At 33.6% G+C, this 14,825-nt stretch overlaps 1 protein-coding gene, 1 long non-coding RNA gene and 1 pseudogene across 2 annotated transcripts; all 3 read left to right on the top strand.

Annotated features, from left to right (window-relative positions):
- Positions 1-32: 32 nt before the first annotated feature.
- Positions 33-3,385, top strand: LOC142636363 (uncharacterized). Its single transcript, XM_075810558.1, has one exon. The coding sequence runs from the start codon at positions 864-866 to the stop codon at positions 2,823-2,825; it is 1,962 nt and encodes a 653-aa protein (XP_075666673.1). The 5' UTR covers positions 33-863; the 3' UTR covers positions 2,826-3,385.
- Positions 3,386-9,976: 6,591 nt separating this feature from the next.
- LOC142633248 (F-box/LRR-repeat protein At3g59190-like) lies at positions 9,977-11,001 on the top strand (annotated as a pseudogene).
- Positions 11,002-11,178: 177 nt separating this feature from the next.
- On the top strand, positions 11,179-11,766 carry LOC142633249 (uncharacterized). Its single transcript, XR_012843854.1, has 2 exons — positions 11,179-11,286; positions 11,380-11,766. It is a non-coding gene; the product is annotated as an uncharacterized LOC142633249 (long non-coding RNA).
- Positions 11,767-14,825: the final 3,059 nt, after the last annotated feature.

The raw sequence follows: 14,825 nt of genomic DNA, 5'->3' as shown, positions 1-14,825 counted from the left end.
GCTGGTTTTATTATTATTATTAATGTACTGTTTGTGCAGTGTAGAAGAGGGTTTTGCTGTCCTGTACTGTGATTTTGGTGTTGTTTTTGTGATGCTAAATTTATCTGGGTTTTAGGAATTGTATTCCTTTTTCTTTAGTATTTAATTTATCTTTGATTCATCTACAAAAACAAAAATTTGTTCTTGTTCATATTGACTTGATTTTCAAAAATATAACTGAGGGTAGGTAAAAATATAGGATTCTAGATTTAGACATTTTAACACTCAACTCTAGTGTTTGTAAGTAATTCATTGAGAGTATTCTTTAATGGGCCCTGAATGTTGGAATACTTTTTTTTAAAAATATTTTCCTTTTTTCTGATTTGAGTCTGAATATTGAATATGTATCTTGACTATAGATGATGGATACTAGCCAAATCATTGTATTGGAAGATGAATATTGCATAGCTGATAAAAAGATATAAACTTTATTAGCTGTACTTATGTGGGTTACCTTTACTATGACTATAGATTGCAGAAATTAAGCGATTGAATGACTTGGTGTTTAACTGTTCTATGTTTTTAAGCCAACCCATTTTTTGGGTGTTGGTCATAATCCCAAATCAAAAAAGATATAAACTTTGTTAGCTATACCTTTTTTGGTTTTCCTTTTTTTCTTTTTACTATATATTGCAGAAACTAAGCCATTAATGACCTGGGGTTTAACCATTCTATGTTTTTGAGCAAACCATCTTTTGGGGGTTACCCATAATTCCAAATAAAAAAGGATATGGGATTATCAGCTACACTAATTTGGTTTTTCCTTTACTTTTGTTATTGTTGCAGATATTAGGCCATTTGATGAACTGGGTTTTAAACATTCTATGTTTTTAAGCTTTTGTTTAAGGAAAAGAAGTACTTTTATGTGCCGGGGTTTTCACGTTGGTAAGCAGTTCTCAAATCCAAGTACTGAGGACATTGTTTTTAGAGCAATTTGTGTTAATTTAAAGCAGAGGAGATGGAAACTTTTGGAGCAAATGTCTCTGAGTATCACCAACTCATTAGTATGTCGTGTGGTTGGCGAGTTTCGGAACTCGCCACAGTTAGCTTTGGAGTTCTACAATTGGATTGGAGAGAAGAATTTTTCGCACTCATTGGAATCTTGTTGTGCTGTAATTCATTTGTTGGTAAAATTAAGGAGGTTCGATGAGGCCTTGGCTCATATGGGGAACTTAATGTGTGTAAGAGGATTGGCTCCATTCGATGTTTTGGAAGGGTTGATTAATAGTTATGAAGGAGATGATTCAAGTCCAGCAGTGTTTGATGCATTGGTAAGGGCCTGTACTCAGTTTGGGGCGACCAATTGTGCTTATGAAGTGATCAACAAGTTGAGAATGGGCGGTTGTTGGGTTACAATTCACGCTTGGAATAACTTTCTGGGTCACCTTTTGAAGTTGAATGAAGTTGATAGATTTTGGAAGGTGTATAAAGAAATGATTTCATATGGGTATGGTGAAAATGTGAATACTTTCAATTTGATTGTTTATGCTCTTTGTAAGGAATGTAAATTACTAGAAGCAATCTCGGTATTTTACCGGATGTTGAAGGATAAAATTTGGCCCAATGTTGTTACTTTTAACATGATCATAGATGGAGCTTGCAAGATGGGCAACTTGGAACTTGCCCTGAAGCTTGTAAGGAAGATGGGGGTGATGTCAGGGGGATGTGTAAGGCCCAATTCAGTTACTTATAATTGTATTATTAATGGGTTTTGTAAGATCGGGAACATAGCATTGGCAGAAGAAGTACGTATTGAAATGACTAAGGTGGGTATTGAGTCCAATGAAAGGACCTATGGGACTCTGATAGATGGGCATGCAAGAGGAGGGAGTTTGGAGGAGGCTTTTAAGTTGTGTAATGAAATGGTGGAAAGGGGCTTAATTCCTAATACTGTCGTTTACAATACAGTTATCCATTGGCTTTACAAGGTAGGAGATATGGAGGGAGCTTCTTTGCTATTGTCTGACATGATTGATAAGCGTATATGCCCTGATCAATTCACCTACTCGATCCTCACGAAGGGGCTTTGCAAAAATGGATATGTGACTGAAGCTCTTAGACTGAATAACCAGGTAATAGGAAAGAACCTCATTGAAGATGCTTTTTCTCACAATATTCTCATAAATTATATGTGCCGAAGCAAAAAAATAGCAGGAGCCAAGCAATTGTTGGGCAGTATGTTTGTTCATGGTTTAATTCCTGACCTTGTTACATATGGTAGTTTGATTGATGGGTACTGCAAGGAAGGAAATGTAGAGTATGCAGTTCAGATCTATGACCAAATGATAAAGGTGGATGAAAAACCCAACTTGGTTATATACAATTCTGTCATAAATGGTTTATGCAAAGAGGCAGCGATGGATGTTGCAAAACTCTTGACAAATGTTTTACAGAGCATGGGTTTATTTGATGCGATAACGTATAATACTTTGATTAATGGCTATTGCATCGGTGGGAAGATTGACGAGGCATTTGCTTTGTTTTCAGAAATGAGAAAGGTGGGGATTTTAGAGAACAGAGTCACGTATAATACACTAATCAACTTCTTGTGCAAGTTTGGGTGTTTTCAACAGGCAAAAGACCTTATGAAGTTGATGGCTCGTCATGGCATTGTTCCTGATTCCATATCATACACAACACTTGTTACCAATTTCAGCAAGAATTGCAGTCCAGAGGAGGTGATTGAATTGCATGATGAGATGGTGCTTAAGGGAGTGATCCCTGATAGACAAACATATAAGGCCATTGTTAGCCCACTTATTCAAGAAGAGAATGCAGAAACTTGAGTTCAGTATGGCAAAGTGAGCTTCAAATCACACATTTTAGCATGGCAAGTTGCCCATGCAATCTCCTCCTGAGTTCGGTAAGGCTGCATTCTTCCGCTATAAATTTGTGCTTTCAAGAAACCTAGACAGTTCAATGAGGAATGTGCTGATCTACCATTGCGGAGGTGGATGAGTGGTCAATGTACACATGGTTTTAAAAACTAGTACGGTCAAAAGAACCGGAAAAGCTCCAGGTTCTTGGTTTTTGACCGGTATATGGAGGTTTTTAAAACCATGAATGATCTCTTTGCTCTGTTCTTGCGGTTGAATTTTGTGAGACTCATATTGCCAGAGGATGGCATCTAGCTCTATTGGGTCACTTAGGTATGCACTTATCAGGGATGTCTTCTTGGAGATCACAGAGTACTCAAACTCTTCTACCTTGGTTTTGCAAAGAAGAAGAGGGGAAAAAGGGGGGATTTTCTGGTTTATCCAAAAATGATGTAAAATTTCTTCACACTAAAGGGGATTTCAGATGATCTGAGTTCACAATATTGGAATGAATTCCTTTCTTTCTGATTTTTCTTGCAAGCGGTTTACTGATATTTCTACCATCAGTTTTTTTTTTTATAATAATTTAATTTAATTTAATTTTTTATCCATTACTATCCTTTTCCTTGGGATTGAATACTCTATGTGATCTCCTTGGGATTTTTTTGTTTTTTGATGAAACCTGCTCTTAAATTCTTGAGTTTATATGTATGCAGTTTTCCTTTTTCACATATTGGCAATATGCCTGTCCCCATATAGATTTCACTTTTTAAAAAATCAAGCAAAGAATGCAAAAATATCTCTTGGACTTCGGTTTAAAAACAAATTGATCCCTCCATCTTCAAATTTGAAAAAAAAAAATTAGAATATATTTTAATAAAAAATTTTACAGTAAAACTGTATAAATTATTCATTTTAAAATTCATTTGAATTTTTTAAGAACTTCTAACATTTCATTTTAATAATTCTAGTTCAAAATAAATGACTTTTTATCAGATGAAACAAAGATACATCACTTATATTTCTACCATGCTATTTTTTTCCCATAAAAACAATTAACTAATATTCACAACATAAGGAAAGAGATGACAAACAGACTTATCATTAAACATCATATTTTAGAAGGAAACATGCATGATCCACACCCACATATGCATATTTTCTTCTAAGCCTGAGCGAAAATGGTACGAGCATCTTCGAAGCATTTATTTCATCTTATATCAAGATACTTTGGTGTCAAATATGAGAATAAAAATATCAATATACTTTGGTGGCATATATTACCTATATCTTTATTTTAGCATTTAGTCCATTTGTAGTTTGCAAAGAAATCTCAACCATGTTCCATAATCCATTAAAATATATATATATATATATATATATATATATATATATATATATATATATATATATTGTATGGCATATGACAAGAGGCCCAATTTCCCTTGGGCCCAAATCCAAATCGGCCTATGAACAGTACCCGGCCATGGGCCCACCATTCCATGGTTAACCTTGAGAGGCCTAAAGCATCAGCCCATCATTTAGGAATTCAATTCACGACAAGACGGTCTTCATAATCAGTAATGGGTGTACCACTGTTGCTTGGTCATACCTCGGCACGCCGAGAGTGCCTTGGGGGACTCTGCTGCCGAGCAACTTTCAGCGTCTAGCACCAGCTCCAACGTCCCCGCTTCTATTCCCAATGAAGCATATTCTTGTTAGGAATAATTAAATTGGGCCCCACCCACACGAGTAGTGCCAGAGGGCAATCATGATTCAACCCACTATCCTTAAGTTATACATATACAAAGGAAAGAGGAGAAAGGGGTTAGACATTTTGAGAGAAGAGATTCGGAAAATAGCCGAGCATATAAGGAGAAGCTTTTGGTGAGAGAGGCTAATTACTATACCAAGCAAATAAGTGAACCCGCCCAGGAGCTACCCATTGTAGGATACTCAACAACCCACCAAAACAAGTAAATTGTGAGCCTAATTACTAGGTTAAGCCTTCAGTGGAAAGTTGGGTACGTGCGAGCGCGAGCGCGCACGCGCGCGCGCACACACACACACACACACACACATATATATATATATATATATATATATATACCATATATCATATATTTTGCATTCTTAAGCACAATGTATTGAATTTATATCAGTAAGAAATTTTCTAAAAATAAAACCAAATTAACCAATTTTTTTTAGAAAGGAGCACCTTTGATATTAATGAATTGACAACAAAATAGAGTTAAATTCTTGGTTAATCACATTGATCATCAATCAATTAATCATAACTCACTTCAAGACTATATTTAACAAAAAAAAAAAAGGGTTAATAATAATGAAATGGACCGAATGCATCGAAGTGAACCAAAATGGACCAAAGTGGACTAAATAGGACTGAATATGAACAAAGTTGACTGAATGGACTGAATATAACCAAAGTGGACAAAATAGATCTAAAGTAGACAGAATGGACGGAATGGGACCAATGTGGAACGAATAAGACCAAAGTGGACTGGATGTATTGAATAGGACCAAAGTTTACAGATGGACCGAATAGGACTAAGGTAGACTGATGTAAACTAAATAGACCAGGTAGGACCAAAGCGGACCGGATAAGACCAAAGTAAACAAAATGGATCAAATAGGATATAATGGACCGAATATGACCAAGTTGAACTGAATAGGACTAAAGTGGAGCGAATATGATCGAATAGAATCAAAGTGCACCAAATAGGACTGAATTGGACTGAATGAGACTGAATAGGACCGAATTGGACTGAATAGAACCGAAGTGGACTGAACGGAAGTGAAGTGGACTGAATAGACTGAAGTGGATAAAATGGACCGAATAGGTCCGAATGGGACTGAAATAGAAATTATCTGTCAACTAAATAAAGAATTAAAAATAATAAAAAAAATGTGAAAAAATGTGAGGCTACCAAAGCTTATATGGCATAATATGGAAGATCTTGTAGGTTGAATAAACTAAACCAAATAAATAATTTTTTTTGTGTGTTTGGCTTTAACTTATTTCTAGTTAATTTAGTTAATCTGTCCATGTACCATATTATTCTCAACTTTTTGAAGTGTAATTTTACTTTTATCTGGTTTATTTTTTAAGGGAAAAAAAAGTTATACCAAACCAAAACAAGTAAATAACCAAATTATTATAAAACAAAAATATATGAAAATTTCAAGAGTCTCATGACCTAATGATATTGTTTGATCTAGGGTTTCAAATTCTCCTTCTAGCAAAGAAACAATTTTTATTTTTGATAAATTCGATACTTACAATAGGGAATTTAGATGAGAAGATGCTGTTGAGCTAAAGCTAACAAATTAGCCATTGAATTAAAAAAAAAGAAAGAAAGAATTATTTCTTTATCTAGTTATTACTATTCAAGAGCTATGCTTTACTTTCGATATTTACTGCTGCATACCAAATGAATAAAGAAAATCCAGTACTGAAAAGTTTGGCTCAGAGAAAGTATCACAGTCGCATAGCCGCATACCCTTTTTATGATGGATCAAGAACCTCTCGGGTAACAGAGACCAATACCCCCGGCACTCATATGATGCCACATCAGAGAGGACCCTACCATCAATTTTGCTAAGGCCAATTTCAGAATTTATATAAAAAAAACAATTTCAAGAGTTTTTTTTTTATTTACAAGAAATAAATTCTACTCTAGTCTAATCTAAGTGTATATGTGTATGAAGCTTCCACCTGAAAACTTGATGAAACAATATCATCATTATCTAAACATAATTAAATTCAATTATATGACTCATTATTCAATGCAACTACATGGTTAAATTTATGGAAGTTATCCTGACAAACACAACATACACACAAACTGATTTTTAACTTAAATTGTTACTTCAAGTCACAATTTCAATTTAAATCTAAATTTATTTGAGGAATCTAAATTACATTATTAAAAAACTCTAACTAGTTGCCTAGTTTTGTATAGTGAAATGGCTTTTATTGTAGTTCAATGTCATCCCAAATACCAAAACAAATTCAACTAAGATTGCATTCCACCAATACTCTACCATATCCCCCTCAATACCCTTTAACTCTTAATCACATATGGAAGCTCCTAAGATATATAGAATGTGTTTGGATCCGTCGTTTCCTACGTTTCAGCGTTTGCGTTTTGGACATGGGACCCACGCTATAGTTGCAGGAAGTAAACGCGCAAAAAACTCAGCTTTTCTTTTTTTTTTTTTTTCAGCCGTTAATGTTGACTTTTACTGTGAATAGTGCACTTGTGCACTGTTCACGAAACCCACAAACATCACTTTTCAGCCATTTTTTTTTATTAAAAATGGGTTTCATGGCATTATTCACACATTTAAAAATTATTTTGCTACAGTGTTTTCAGTTTTCAGTTTCAGCAAAATAAGTTCTATCTAAACAGACTCATAATCTTGGCAAAGTAGGGGCTAGGGGTGTATTGCCAAGCCAGGTTGGCCATTGGATTAAAGGATACTAGGCTATGCCTCAAACACTATTGCAAAGTTTTGGGAGTTTAGATATGGGCCCCAAATGGCATATGGGATCCTGGATTATTAGCTCTCTTAATCTAGAAAAGAGAGGCAATGGATGGTTTGGCTGCAACATGCATACCGCGAGGCAAACAATGGTGCTAATCTTTTGACTGAAAGGGGTAAAGATCAAGTAGATAAAATAAGAGAATATACTCATTGTCTCACTTTTGTACAGCAAGCTGTGTTGCTAGATATATATAATGGGTTGAGGCATCAGTAGAGATTGCCACACTTTTGTTAACAGTGAATGACTCTTTGGTCTAAAATGATGGGGAAACTGTTTAGGTTAATAAGACCCATGAAGGGGAAGAGCAATAAAAATAATGCGATTAAAAATACCCAGTTTTAAAATTGGGGCCCGTTTGATAATTAAAGGACATCATCAATTTAAAATTTATGGTTTTGAACAAGAATAATACAAAAACACATATTTTGCATGGAAATAAATGGAAACTAACATGCCCTCATACATACATGATACATGCTAGTATTAATTGTTAGCCGTACTAGTTGTATGCACTATGCACTTATCTTTTTCTCAAAAAAACAAAAACAAAAAAACAAAATAAAAACAAAAACAAAAGATGTAAGCATTGATCATTCGGCACAACTGATGAGCAGATGGGCTAAAACTTTTTTTTTTTTTTTGGTACGAGGGGTAAATAGCCAGGAACTTAGTCATATGACATTAATTTATGAAAACTCTTATAAGATGTAAGTTCAAATTCATAATATCTCAAGTATATTTTATATAAGTAGATAGTGGGGAGGGGGAATTTGGATTCCAAGTACATACATGGAACACTATAAAAAAATGTTATTACCTTTGGGTTATCAATTAAATCCCAAAATATCACTAGTAGTTTTTTGTTTGTACAAATTTTTTAAAGCTTGTTTCATAATTTGTCAAAAATTATACTATACTAATTATTTGGAAAATACTAAAGATACAAAATAATTGATATGACAATAAATTTGATTAATAGATTTTAAAAACTTAATAAAATATAAAAATGTTGACTTACTTAATTATTTGTGATCGATACGTGAAACATCAATTTGTAAAACTAGTTCAACTTGTGTGATGCACAGGAAAACATTGCCTAAAATTATGTTGGTCTCAACTTTTGCATAATAGTATAATTAAATTATGTTGGTCTCATGCTAAAACAATAAACTTAGTTTCTATAGGATTTCGATCTTCACTTTTTACGTCAATAGGAATTGAGTGAGCAGGAAAAACTTAAAGATAGCTCATGGAAATGAACATCAAAATAAACATATATTTGCTTTAATAAGTAAAATAAGCACATATTATTAGCCACAATATTAAAAAAAAAGCAATATAAATTAGGAACTACCAATAAAAAAGTAGTACATATATAATAAAATAACTGAATGAAATAACATTTACAATAAAAAGATTACATATGACATACCCTTGTTGCTTGCTGATTTGATTGAATGAACATATCACTGATTTTGCCAATAAAATATTGCTTTAAGCTAGGCCACGTAAATACTATTGAAAAGCTTAAAAAAAATATAATTTGTGTGCATTTAACTAAAAGTTTATTTAGTCCTCTCTAATTTCTACCACATGGGATACCAATCTTATTTTTTGCATCATAAATTACATGCTAAATATTTATGGCTAGAATCCTATAAATTGTTTAGATTTTCAAAAGGGACAAAAGCTATCAGAATTGATGAATGCAGTATCTCAATTGTTTGTCAATATCTAAACTTATGATCACCTTTATGCTTATGATGGTCCTACCATTTTCATGCATTTGTGTATAAAAATAAATAAATCACCTGCAATTCGAAGGCATCACAAACAGTTTGGTCCAACTTGATGTAGCAAATTAAATATTGAAATATTTATTTGATATTCAAGTAGACAACAACACTATTTCAATAATAAAAAGGAGAGAAGAAAATAAAAGGTAGAAAATACCTTGAGTTTTGCCAAGAAGAAATGAGACGTAGATCCAATTTGGATTCTAGAAACGGGAATTTATAAAATAATGGGTGTTAAGGTTAGATTGTAAATTTTTTTTAAAAATATTTTTAGTGATTGTATATCTTTCTTGACCATACGTCTCCATTAATTAACATTATATAAAAGTGCTGAATTAAGACTTGAAAAATGAGTAAAAACATTGATTTTAATAAGTTGGGATTACGAAGGGACACAAGGAGTGTTAAATGCTAATGATGAATTGGAAGTTATTATTATTTTTATTTTTTTATAAATTGGAAGTGAGATCTCTGCTTGTATATATGTGTGTGTATATATATATATATATTTATTGATTTGTTTTATAAAAAATTTCTAAGCAATTTATACATGTTCTTCAAAACTCTTTATTTCAAATTCTAAAATCCATCCAAACAGAGGTATTGAAAAAGAAAAAGGAAAAAAAAAAAATCCTTGGGCCATTTCGTGGTGGCCTAGGCCTTGGTGTCTTAAGACTTAAGACGTATTCCATTTCTACCCAGTCCATAAATTTCATCATTAGTTTAGTTCCAGGCAGCAAACCCTAATGTTAATGATGGGTGAGTCAGCTAATACAAAGAGGCAGACACTAGTTTCTCCCGAAAAAGCTGTAGCAATGGTGGACAGGATGAGTGATCTCCCGGAATCTCTTATGTGCCACATCCTGTAGTTCCTTCCAACCAAAGAGGCAGTGGCCACAAGCATCTTGTCCAGTAGTTGGAAGTCCCTTTGGAAACTCGTTCCAAGACTAGACCTCGACGTTAACACGATCAAAGATTCGTGGTCATATGGAGATGTAAGCTTTCAACATATTGTGTCAAGAGTTTGGCTCAACAAGAATTATTGGAAGCAGCACCCACATCCACATGTGGATCAGAGGCTTCCCACCACCTCCAGACTCTTCGTCTCAAATGCTCTTTGGGGCATGCCTGTTCTCGTCTGAACACATGGCTCCGCGCCGCGGCTGCTCGTGAAGTCAAAGAACTCGATCTCGAGATATGCTATACCCCTTGGGTGTGGGGAGGGGAACATCTGGAGTTGGCTCGTAGCGTTTTCTCTTGTTGCAGGACATAAGTGGTTCTTAAATTAAGCGGTGATATTGAAATTGATATCGGTATTGATGATCGTACTTCGTCGGTTCAATTCCCGTGCCTAAAGATACTGCAACTGCTAGAAATTATTTATACACAGGAAGACTCGGACTCTTTCTCCAGGCTCCTCTTTGGCTTCCCTGTACTCGAAGATTTGACATTTACAATTGTATGTGGGGACGATAACATCGAATGTAAAATAAGCGTACCTTCCCTGAAACGTCTTAGTATCAAAGAAACATATAGCTCTGACTCTGATAACAAATTCGAGATAAACTCCCCAGCTCGAGTACTTTTGTTTCAGTGATGGTGTGCGGGACATCAAATTCCATGAAAAACCAGACAACCTAGTTCTGGCAAATCTCTATATTTGTACATTGATGTCACAGTCCTATCATTTTCTTTCCCTCCTTGTTCCATAGAAGTTAGATCCCCTTCATAAATATTATTTATTTAATTATTTTGATAAAATTATGAGTTTTAGTTCAAATGACACTTTACATATATGGTTGAGTTTTTCACGCGTAGAAAATATACTAAGATATTGTATTCCAATATGTCAAGATTCGCCTCCAATAAAAAGATATTTGAGTTGTGTAACATGTGGTCAAAGTGTTGCTTTTCATGTTCTATCAAATTGATGTTGAGTACTTATCCTTGCTCGTTCCAGAATTTGGTCAGAGTGGACTATAAAACACACGATCCCGACTGGCATGTCCTACTTGACTTGCTCCAAATGGCTCCTAATCTAGAAACTCTTGTTGTTGCTAATAAGGTCAGTTTATTTAATAAAGGTATAGATACTTTTGGTTGATCTTTCATCTTTCTTAAACTTAAACTTATTGTCTGTCCTGTTTGTTGTCATCAGGGTTATATTTGTTTTGATATACACAAGTTTTGCTGGAAGAAGCCACCAGGTGATGACTCTGATTATCTGTGGCCACGCCTTACAAGTTTTTATTATAGAAGATTTGAAGGTTTGAAACATGAAGTGGATTTTATAAAATATATTCTAAAGAAGGCAAGAGTCTTGAAGAGAGTAACAATTTAAGTTTCAGGCAGAGAGTCAAAGGAAAGTGTTCATGAGAAAATATCAATGTTCCCGAGGCGCTCAACATGTTTACTTACAGTTGAATGATCAGTATACTTTTTAACTAATACTTAGCAGATATTATTTTTATTATAGCTCTGCAGGTGATATTGTTATTAGTTACTACTTTATTGTGATTGTTAATGAATTTTTCATGTTGTTCTCTTTTGCGTTGATTTCTAATGTTCTATGACCTCGCAATAGAAATTGTTTGTTGTGATGAATATTGTGCGAACGTCAATTTGACCTTTATAAAATTAGTGTTAGTTTTTTTATTTGGCTAAATTTTAGACAAAGAAAGTGGTTCATTGAACACTCCTAAGCTTGTTCCTAATAGGCTAATAACTAGCCAAGCTATATATATATATAACAATACTTTGTAATAGACTAAGCATACCATATAAGTTATAAGATCTCATACCATTAATCCACGTACAGGCAATCAATGTCTAATTGCTTTCCATGATTCTGTGCTTCTAGACTTTCCTGATTTTTCAGGTTTCCAAATCACTATGTTCAAGAATAGCATCTAGTTGAACATTGCATTTTGGACCTTTTAAATTTAAATTTTTTTTTTTTTAAATTTGTCAAAATAACATTTGTCTGAAGTTGAGCTCCAAATCACAATGTTGCCTAATTTTGTGATTGGAAAGACGACCAATCTTCTCCTTGAATGCTGCAGAAACCTTTGCATGTCGAGGAGGTGTGTTGTGAGATCACAAGCCCCTCAAGGACCACAAGATTGTAATTTTGGTCCCTTAAGGTGTCGTCTACCATGCCTTCCATTGGTATTTCCCTTTTTGACACAAAATATTTTAATTTTTTAGTTGTTGAAGAGGCTGTGCTTATAGCATAAATTCTTGATTTGGTTTTGATCTACTCCCATCCACCAAAAAAAAATCGATGGATTTAAATTGTTTGTTTTGTGTGTATATATTTGGCTTCAACTCACAAATGTTACTAATGATTTTATAAATATGTATAAGCACTGATTGAGTTTGAAAATTCTTCTTTCATGAAACATACAAGAGGTTTAGCTCCCTCATTGTAGCTTGGTAATGAATATATTCCCTTTTTGGATATTCAAGGAAATATAATTGAAAACATGCTAATGACCAAAGCAATCCTAGGTTCATAAGGGTGATTTTTTTTATTGTAACAATGATATTTGCAGTGTTGTTGTTGTAGGTTTTTTCTATATCATTAGTACAACACTAATTAGTGTTATTTTATCTAATTCTGGAAATAAATTACCAACAATAACGCACTTGTAGCTTTTAAATTCTTGTGGGACCTTGTGCAATCATGGTTTCTTATGAGGTCTACCTAAGTTTTTTTTTCTTTTTGAGAGATAATAAAAACATGTTGCTATTTTATCTAATTCTGGAAATAAATCACCAACAATAATGCACTTGTAGCTTTTAAATTCTTGTGAGACCTTGTGCAATAATGGTTTCTTATGAGGTCAATATAAGTTTTATTTTATTTTTTAGAGATAATTACAACATGTTGTTATTTTATCTAATTCTGGAAATAAATCACCAACAATAATGCACTTGTAGCTTTTAAATTCTTGTGGGACCTTGTGCAATCATGGTTTCTTATGAGGTCTACATAAGTTTTTTTATTTTATTTTTTTTAGAGATAATTACAACATGCTGCTAACTCCGCACCTCGAATTCTTTCCCCCTTATTCCCCCAGCACTTTGTGTATGGGGAGATACCAATTCAACTACAAGGCCTTTGATGGGTCTACATAAATAATATACTTTTAAATCCACAGAAGAGATTCAATAATACTTTTTGATAATGTTTAGTTTCTTGCCTTTGGCATTAATTGATTATGTCAAAATGGATTGCAGTTGTTATAATGTTAAAAGAGTTTATAATATTTTTTGAACTTTTATTAAATAAAAAAGGAGTTTATAATGTTAAACCCATGGGCTACGTCATTCTTATGTTAGTATTTTTGGATGATTTGCAATCAATCAATCAATCTATATATATATATATATTATTAGTCAAAACTTAGAAAAAATCCAATAAGACTTTAATTAGACTCTCAATTTGCGCCACGTGTCTTATTTAATTTTAATTTTATGCCAAGTGAATTATTGAGTATAAAAATCAAAGAGTTCAAATCCAATTAGTTACTTTGACAACAATTAACACAAAAGCCATAAAAAAAATTAAATATTTGTAAATTCATATTGTGAGGACCAAAGGGACATACAACAGATTGGGCCTTAGATGGATTCTATCAAATCGGGCCCAAGAAAAGGTATGAATGAGCTATGCAAGCCCATATGACCTGAGAAAAAAGGCCATATGAGGATGTAATAAGCTCGAGGAAGGAACAAGAATATGGACGAGCCGAGGAAACCTCAAGGCTCATAGGCCAAGCTAAACATATCCATCCGAGGAAGGTAACATTTGTTAACCTAGATAAGTCTCGAAGGAAACTTTCTGGCAAAGATACCACCATCTCCGCATTAAATGAACTATGCCAACTATGTATGCTGTATTAATGGCTAAATAACACCTGAACAGTGCTTACACAGCTGGTTACTTACTCAACATAGCCCCAAAAGAAGGAAATGAGAAAGATGGGACAAGTATTCAAGAGAATAACCATCCACCATTCAGGTGGAGGACCAAAATTGAAGCAATAAGACTATAAAAAGGAAGAGATCCCTCATGTACAAGGATCTGATCGAAAAGAGAGAGAGAGAGAGAGAGAAAAAAAAAAAGAGAGAAAAAAGACAGTGAACATTGAGTGAGAATTCAATCTTGTATCTGACTAAGTGTAAAAGCTCATTGGTAATTCTAAGGAAGAAGAAACAAAGAAAATACTTGTGTTATTATCAGAATTTGTCTCATTATACCATCCATTATCAATCTTTTATGGGAATTTACTATTTCAAGTTCAACCATTGGTCCAGAAACTCTTGCTTCTACAAATTAGTTATTGTGGACATTGATCCAACCCAAATACTTATTGGGCTCTTCGGATTTTAGCCCATACATACATATGTGTGTGTGTGTGCGTGCATGTGCGTGCGTTTGGATCTAACATTGTAGTATTTATTCTATGTAATTTGAAAAATTAATTATTTTTATTTTTTATATTAATTATTTTAAGCATAATGAAATTTAATATCATTTTTTCTAAGATTTATAAGAGAAACAATTAAATTTTTTGTTATGTGAGAAACAATTTATTT

This window comes from Castanea sativa, chromosome 5, assembly GCF_040712315.1.
Source record: "Castanea sativa cultivar Marrone di Chiusa Pesio chromosome 5, ASM4071231v1".
NCBI classification, from domain to species: domain Eukaryota; kingdom Viridiplantae; phylum Streptophyta; class Magnoliopsida; order Fagales; family Fagaceae; genus Castanea; species Castanea sativa.
The sequence above is the reverse complement of the archived record's forward strand: the minus strand, read 5'-3'. Positions and strand labels throughout refer to the sequence as shown.

Bases quoted from the DNA above. Each gene is read 5' to 3' on its own strand.
- LOC142636363 (XM_075810558.1), top strand. From the start codon at position 864: ATGTTTTTAAGCTTTTGTTTAAGGAAAAGAAGTACTTTTATGTGCCGG.